Here is an 8,268-nt window from a genome sequence, read left to right as displayed (position 1 = left end):
TGTGACCCGTGATGAGTTCGAGCAGGTCGAACGTTGACTTGTTAATTCGAACGAGGTCGAATTTTACTTTCACTTGGCGATGGCCGGGGGCCGCATGGGTGTGAATTCGAACGATGTCGAATTTCGACCCGTAATGAGTTCGAGCGAGGTCGAACATTGACTTGTTAATTAGAACGAGGTCGAACATATATTTTCTGCGTTAGTGGTGCAAATTGAGTGGTGTAAGAATGTCATACACTGCCTCGCTTTCGTTGGAGTATCACGTGTAACTGCTTGGTTTATGCGCGCGTTGGGAAGAGTCCCAGTCTATCTAGTCCCTTCATTGCTCGGCCAAGAAAGGCAGTTGACGGGACGGGCGACGAACGTATTACTTAGGCTTCGGGACATCCTGGGCCTTGACTGATTCGAAATGGATTCGGATGTGACTTATCGAATTTAGTTGGTTGAGTTGGTGTAATGCCGCTCTGGCGCGTGTGTGGGTGAGCTTCGCGTACTTTATGTTACGCATGTGTTGGAGAGATTTGTACTTTCTAGGTTGGCCGCCCAGTCCCAGACTACGGGGATTTTTCTTAATGATGTCGGGCTGTGTCCAAACCGTGTGCCGGTTATCTGCAGTATGACATGGTGTGGGGTGTTCTTCCCGATTTGCTGTCTCCCAACGGGAGGAACTCAAGCCTGCATGTGAGCAGTCCCTCGTTCGTGTATTTGGGAAGACGCCCATGCCTCTTTTGAAAAAAAGGAATAACAGGTTAGAAGCAAATAGAATCATTTGTTACCTCAATCGGCTTGTTATCTGATGAATGAGGGGTGGACCGGTCGCATTTTCTTCGTAGGTCTACTCTCCGCTACTTGGGTCTAGGAAGCCCCTTCTACTTGGTCGGCTGCGAACTGAGGGGCACGCCATGAAATGGCTCGTCTCCCCCGTAGTGTTGGCCCCGGATCTGATCTTTACCTCGCGCTTGGCCTCGCCGTTAGTCGAATCTGGGAACTTCCATGGGCTGGTGGATCACCTTGCCCGTCAGGCGTTTCGAAGAATTTCACACGGACGTAGTTTATAAGAAGGAATGCGGTGTGCTTAAGATATAAAGCCTCGGATTTACTATCACGGCGCGGTGTGGTTTCGCACATAAATCAGCCATAGCCCTGATCCTATGTGAGGATATGACCATGTTTGGTTTAATTTCGAGGGCTTTCCTGTAAATTTCTCAAGTCTGTGTGCACCGTGGTAAGGTGAAGCTACCACGAACGGGTAATAGAGCTAAGACCAAGTTTAGATCTAAAGGAAACTAATACTTTGGCTAGAAAATCCCCACAGACAATGCTAAATTGTTCGACCAAAATATTTTCAATCTTTTGGTAAACTAATATAAATAATAAGAAGAAGGATAAATTCTAGCCAAAAATAATTAACTCTAGATCAGAAAATGATAAGCAAAAGGAACCAAATGGTTGGACTCAAGGGTTGATTATGAGCAAATTTGACACCTTTGATATACAATGGAGTAGCATACTCAACGACATCAATTCATAGTATAAAATAAAGTAAAGGAACAAAAGAAAGGAGTTCACCGATTCGTAAACTAAACCTATCTTCGTTTATGTAATGATAAATGATTACAAACGAACGCACAGTTCTGGGCTCTCCCCCGTTTACAAAGTAGGCTCTTGGATTTCTCCTTGTTATGAGTGATGATTTTTGAGATCTTGGATACCCCCCCCCCCCCGTTTACTATTCTCTCATCTAATATTTATATAAGGTATTTTCATTTACCCAACGGTTCTTAACTGGGGTACCTCAGTCTTTCGACTGTACTTTAGATTAACCCTCTGAAGCGCCGTATAATTTAATTCGCCGTGCAGGCCTTCCGAGTGCACGACCTCGGTCGTGGTCGAGGTATTCGCCGCTGTAGAGCCTCTTAAATACTCTTTTTGCTTTCTTGATCCTTCTGTCGCCCCTTTTCATGCAAAATTTGTTAAGAGCTTGAGAGCTCTGTTAATGGCGGAAGAGAAGAGGTGAGGAAGGACGGAGGAGAAGGAAGAAGATTCTGGAGAATTTTTTTTTATTTCACTAACTAACTTCTCAATACAATGTACATGGTTTTATACTAAAATAATTGACATCTTAATTACTGTTGCTAACTCTAACTAACTAACTAACTAACTAATTGTGACAGCCCATTTACACATCAACATCCCTCAACACTCCCTCTGAAGATAAGTGGTGTGAACAAGTTGAACACTCCTAGCTTGGATAACAGAAATTCATGCTGAGCTCGACCAAGACCTTTAGTCAGAATGTCTGCCAGTTGCAACTCTAATTTCACATGTGTTGTTTCTATCAATCCTTTTTTGTATCTTTTCTCTAATGAAATGGCAATCGATTTCTATGTTCTTTGTCCGTTCATGATAAATTGGATTTGCTGCTATCTAAAGAGCTGCTTTACTATCGCAAAACAACTTCACTGGTAGCTGAATTTGCAAGTCCAGTTCTCCAAACAGCCCCACTAGCCAAACCACTTCTGCAATTGTTGTTCCCATGCTCCTGTACTCAACTTCTACTGAAATTCTTGATATAGTACTCTATTTTTTGACTTCCACGAGAGTAAGGAGTCTCCAATCTTGACAACAAAGCCACTGATTGATTTTCTTGTCATGGGACAAGTGGCCCAATCAGCATCACAAAAAACTATCAGCTCATTAGATCTCTTAGAAGACAGTAGAATTCCTAGACCAGGTGCATTTTTGAGGTACTTGACTACTCTTAATGCTGCTTCCATGTGTGACTTCTTGGGAGAGAGCATGAATTGGCTTAAGTTCTGGACTGTGTAGGCTATGTCAGGCCTAGCCATAGTAAGATATAGTAGCTTGCCCACCAGTTTTTGATAACTTGTAGCATCTTCCATTGCCTCATCTATCTCTGTATCACCAGCTCCAAGGCCTTTGTCATATTCCACACTAGTAAGTCTTTGATTGACTTCCAAGGGTGTGTTTGCAGGCTTAGAGCCTGCCAAACCTAAGTCTAAAATTAGGTCCAAAGCAAATTTTCTTTGACAGACAGAGATCCCATCTTTGCTTCTAGCTATTTCAAGACCAAGGAAATACTTCATCTCCCCCAGGTCCTTGATCTTGAAATGGTGCTGAAGTGATGCCTTAGTGGCATGAATAAGAGAAGAAGAAGAACCAGTGATCAAAAGATCATCCACATACACAAGAATGATCACAATATGACCATCAAGTTTCTTGGTGAAAAGAGAGTAATCATAGTGACTCTGGGAGAATCCAGATGTCAAAAGGGCCTCAGATAATTTCAAATTCCATTGTATGGATTCTTGCTTCAGTCCATATAGGGACTTTTGCAATTTGCATACCTTAGACAACTCCCTTGTCTAGCAAAACCTGGAGGTTGCACCATATAGACATCTTCCACCAAGTCTCCTTGAAAAAATGCATTAAACACATCCATCTGGTGCAAGCGCCAACCATACATAGTGACTCTGGGAGAATCCAGATGTCAAAAGGGCCTCAGATAATTTCAAATTCCATTGTATGGATTCTTGCTTCAGTCCATATAGGGACTTTTGCAATTTGCATACCTTAGACAACTCCCCTGTCTAGCAAAACCTGGAGGTTGCACCATATAGACATCTTCCACCAAGTCTCCTTGAAAAAATGCATTAAACACATCCATCTGGTGCAAGCGCCAACCATACATAGCTGCCATGGATAGAACAGCTCTAACAGTGACCATTTTTACTACAAAGAGAAGGTCTCTTGGTAGTCCAACCCCTCTTGTTGTGTGTATCCTTTGGCCACCAAACGAGCCTTATATCTTTCTACCTCTCCCTTAGCATTATATTTCACCTTGTATACCCATTTACATCATATGGCCCTCTTACCAGGAGGTAAGTCAACCAGAGACCGTGTATGGTTATCAAGTAATGCTTGAACCTCCTGTTTCATAGCTGCAACCCAGTTTTCATCTTGTAGAGCCTCTGAATAGGAATCTGGTTCCTTGATGACAGAATAGTCGCAAATAGAATCAAGATAAGAAGCTGAAAGAGAGGTGTAAGACATGTACTCAGACATCGAATAAACGCAAGAAGCTGAAGTGTGAGTACTGGGCAGTGGACCATGTACAAAATCATTTAACCATCCAGGAGGTCTAGAAATTCTACCAGTTCTCCTGGGATGTGGAGGAGAAGCAGTAGGAGAAGTATTAGGTAATGTATGATGCAATTCAAAACCACTGGAATGTGTGTAATGTCCAGGTGATAGCTGTAATGGACTGGTTGTTTCAGGAGTATCTTGTACAACATGGGACGATTCTGGACTACACATGGGTGCTGGAGATGTTGGAGAAGGTGATTGAACTGAAGGTGAACTATTTTGGACAAATGATGACTCTAAAGGTGAATCCATATGTGGCATAGATGCAGGATATGTAGGAATCCTGTTGGCATTTAGTGTTTGAGTTGATTTGAATGGAAATACATACTCCTTAAAAACAACATCTCTGCATATGAAGAATACTTTGCGTGAAAGGTTATATAACTTGTATCCCTTTTGTGTGCTGGAATATCCCATATGTACTGCTGCTTCAGATCTTGGACCAAATTTATCTCCATTGGTCCCAGTGTTTGTTACATAACACAAGCTGCCTATGACTCACAAACGACTCAAGTTGGGTTTTCTGCCAAAGAAAACTTCAAATGGTGATTTGTTCCCCAATACTGGTGATGGTATCCTATTGATGAGATACACAGCATTAACAACATAAATACCCCAAAATCGTAAAGGCAACCCTGCTTGAAATCTAAGTGCCCTGGCCACTTCAAGTATATGTATGTGTTTTCGTTCGACTACTCCATTTTGCTGGGGAGTATGAACACAAGAACTCTGGTGTATGATCCCTGCATTAGTGAACAAAGCTTTGCAGAAAGAATTAAAAAACTCAGTTCCATTATCACTTCTAAAAACCTTTATTGATGCATTAAACTGAGTTTGGACAAGCAGCAGGAATTCCTTAAGAACAGTACTACATCACTTTTCAGATGTAATAGGAATACCCATACCATTCTACTACAATCATCCACCAAAGTAAGAAAGTATCTGCAACCATCAAAATTAGGAACCCTATATGGACCCCAAACATCTGCATGTACCAAGTCAAAAGGTTTTGCAGCTCTACTATTGCTTACGGGAAAAGAAATCCTTGTCTACTTAGCTAGAGAACATACAGTACAAGACTTAGTGTTATTCATGTTACTTCTAACTAAAGAGAGTTGTTTTAATATCCTTCCTGAGATATGCCCTAGTCTCCTATGTCATAGCTCCTCCTCATCATGTACTGTTAGGAACACCGAAGGAACAATTGATGATGTCCTTTTATTCTTTGAGTGCCAGTGATACAGATCCTCTTCCATTCTACCAATCCCCTTCACCTTCCCATTGTGAAGGTCCTGCATTAGACAAAAATCAGGATAGAATGTCATGAGGCATCTCAGCTCCCTTGTCAACTTTGCTACTGATAACAAACTGAACTTGAATTCAGGGGCAAATAAAACATTATGTATTCTTCCTTGTAACAGTTCAGAACTACCTATGTGAGTAATGGGAACTCTACTACCATTAGGTAATAGTACCTTCTGATTCTCACGTTTAGTTACTGTAGATAACATATCACTGTCTCCCACCATATGATTTGTGGCACCATTATCTACAATCCACTTATCACCTATCATTAGGAGTAGAGGGAGTAACAATACCTGCTGCATTAGCTGCTGCTTCTGTCTTAGTATTGTTACCTTTGTTCAGCATCTTCAAGATTTGATTATATTGTTCCTGTGTGAATACCATGGGGGCTGGAATTGCATTCATACTTGTTGCTCCTTGACCTATAGCAGCATTATTCATTATTCCTTGACCCTGATCCAAACCTTGATTTCCGCCACTAATGAGGTTTGAACCACGATGTTCTTCACCAGGAAAGCATCCATGTCTATTAGTGTTATATCCTTGATTGTAAACTCCAGGACTGTAATTCCCAGGATAATACTGGCTAGGGATCACATTAGTATTTTGGTCCAGTTGTCTACCAAATGACATCACATCGTTCGCAGATGCCCCATTCTTCTTTCTTCCGTTATAGTTTGGGTGGTAACCAACCAAGTGGTAACAATTTTCCTTGATATGACTTTTTAGTTTGCAATGTTCACAAAATAGATTGAAGTTTCTTTTTGGTTTCTGTTGTCCACCTTTTGCACTCCATAGTGCTGTAATATCATTCCCTTCTACTATGGAATTAACTCCAGATGTTGGTGTCAATTGACTCTCACTTTCAATAATCATTGCATATGCTTGATTCAAGGTTGGTTCTGTTATTTTCATGAGAATTTGACGCCTCGCCTGGTCATATGAGTCGTTTAATCCACTGAGAAACTGAAGCAGCCGTTGTTGTAGAAAATGCTCCACATATTCCTTGGATTTCGGACAACCACAATTTGGGGAAGGTACCATTGCATCATATTCTGCACATAGCTCTTTCATCCTTGTGAAATATATAGAAACAGAGGCCGTTCCTTGAGAAATTGTTGCAATTTCTCGATGTAACTGAAATATACGCACTCTGTTTACCTTGTCAAAATGCTCCCTCAGATCTTCCCATACAAGATGCACATCATATGCATAAACAATTCCGCTGAATAGATGCGGCGCAATTGTGTTCATTATCCATGAAAGGACAATCGCATTGCATGTTTCCCAGTACTCATGAAATTCAACATCAAATAATTCCTTTCTACAAATTCCGGTAACAAAACCTAATTTCCGTTTGGCTTGAAGTGCTATACGCATCGACCTTCGCCATAGTCCATAGTTCTCAGATCCTTTGAGCTAGATCGGAATCAGAATTGAACCTGGAGTGTCCGATGGATGCACAAAAAGTGGATGCGTGTGATCGATTTTAGCTTCAATTCCTGTAGCCGCTACTCCCGTTCCATCTTCATTCGCTGTTTCAGCTGAATTGGGCAGAAATTATAAAACCCTAGCTTTGCGAATTGTGAGCTTAGAACGATTTCTTCACGATTCTGCAGCAAATTGAAAATGCAATAAACTTCGAGAATTAGGTGAGTTGTGAGTAAAAATCCCGATCGATTCTCACTGCTCTGATACCATGTTAAGAGCTTGAGACCTCTGTCAATGGGTATAGTTGAAATTCATTGAAATATATAGATAAGTCAATATACAAAATTTGAGGAAGATTGGAGGTGATTTGGACTGGTTTTGTATCAAAATTCGTAATTAAATCGAGTTCAAAAAAGTCATCTGCGACACATGTATCAAACATGTATCACGCATGCATCACACACAGGTATACGTGGATATACATGTGATACACAATTGATACAAATATGATACATATGTGATACACAAATGATACACAGTGTGATACACATATCATTTTTTTTCATGTACAGCTTTTACTTCGAATTTTCAATTCAAACCACCTCAAAACTTCACCAAATCATTCCAAAATTGAGATTCAAGCTCCTTACGTTGTGCCCAATCTATTCTAATAACACCCACTCAAAACAAAGCACAAATTTGATATTTTTTGCTACAAATAGCTAATTGGCTAATTTGGTTAATATTAGTAATATTTTGTCAATTGGCCAATTTTTGTAATGAGCTACTTATAAATGGACATAGCTGGTAATTTCCCAAATATATTCTCATAGGAAGATCTTGATTATCTCTCTCAAAAACAATGAACGCTACATTCTTTATTGTTAATATATCATTTCAATTAAGTTCATTCTGAAGTTTTGTTTAACAAAGGATGATTGGGAAGAAAGCACAAAACGCTGAATACTCGTAACTAGTAAGAAAAAGGGCAGCTCGGTGCACGAAGTATCTCACGTTTAGAGTCCGGGGAAGGGTCGTAACCCAATGGGGTGTACTATAAGCAGTGCATCCTAATGCAAACACCAATCAATAGGTAGTTTCACGACTCGAACCCGTTACCTATAGGTCACGTGGATTTGCCGTTGCCAAGGCCCCTTCCTTGTAACTAGTAAGACTACCAAGAAATAAAACTTCCGTTTCTAAAACCAACGTAGAACTTAGTCAAACTGGACAATAACAAGTTGCCTATAAAATACATGTCTTGCCAGAGGCAAGTTAAATACTTAACAAACACTAACATTATACTAACAATGAATCAATTATCTGCATTCCCTTAGTTTTTGCACATATTGCAGAATTATACTA

At 40.5% G+C, this 8,268-nt stretch overlaps 2 protein-coding genes across 2 annotated transcripts; both read right to left on the bottom strand.

Moving 5' to 3' along the window:
• Window positions 1-2,555: 2,555 nt before the first annotated feature.
• On the bottom strand, window positions 2,556-3,748 carry LOC109214382 (uncharacterized mitochondrial protein AtMg00810-like). Its single transcript, XM_019378292.1, has 3 exons — window positions 3,594-3,748; window positions 3,369-3,494; window positions 2,556-3,267 (listed from the first exon to the last, which is right to left on the bottom strand). Exons 1-3 carry the CDS (start codon window positions 3,746-3,748, stop codon window positions 2,556-2,558), a joined length of 993 nt encoding a protein of 330 aa, XP_019233837.1.
• Window positions 3,749-3,879: 131 nt separating this feature from the next.
• Window positions 3,880-6,852, bottom strand: LOC109214381. The gene is made up of 5 exons (XM_019378291.1): window positions 5,766-6,852; window positions 5,643-5,716; window positions 5,349-5,459; window positions 4,670-4,995; window positions 3,880-4,513 (listed from the first exon to the last, which is right to left on the bottom strand). Exons 1-5 carry the CDS (start codon window positions 6,850-6,852, stop codon window positions 3,880-3,882), a joined length of 2,232 nt encoding a protein of 743 aa, XP_019233836.1.
• Window positions 6,853-8,268: the final 1,416 nt, after the last annotated feature.

Source organism: Nicotiana attenuata, unplaced genomic scaffold (genome assembly GCF_001879085.1).
Source record: "Nicotiana attenuata strain UT unplaced genomic scaffold, NIATTr2, whole genome shotgun sequence".
NCBI classification, from domain to species: Eukaryota; Viridiplantae; Streptophyta; class Magnoliopsida; order Solanales; family Solanaceae; genus Nicotiana; species Nicotiana attenuata.
The sequence above is the reverse complement of the archived record's forward strand: the minus strand, read 5'-3'. Positions and strand labels throughout refer to the sequence as shown.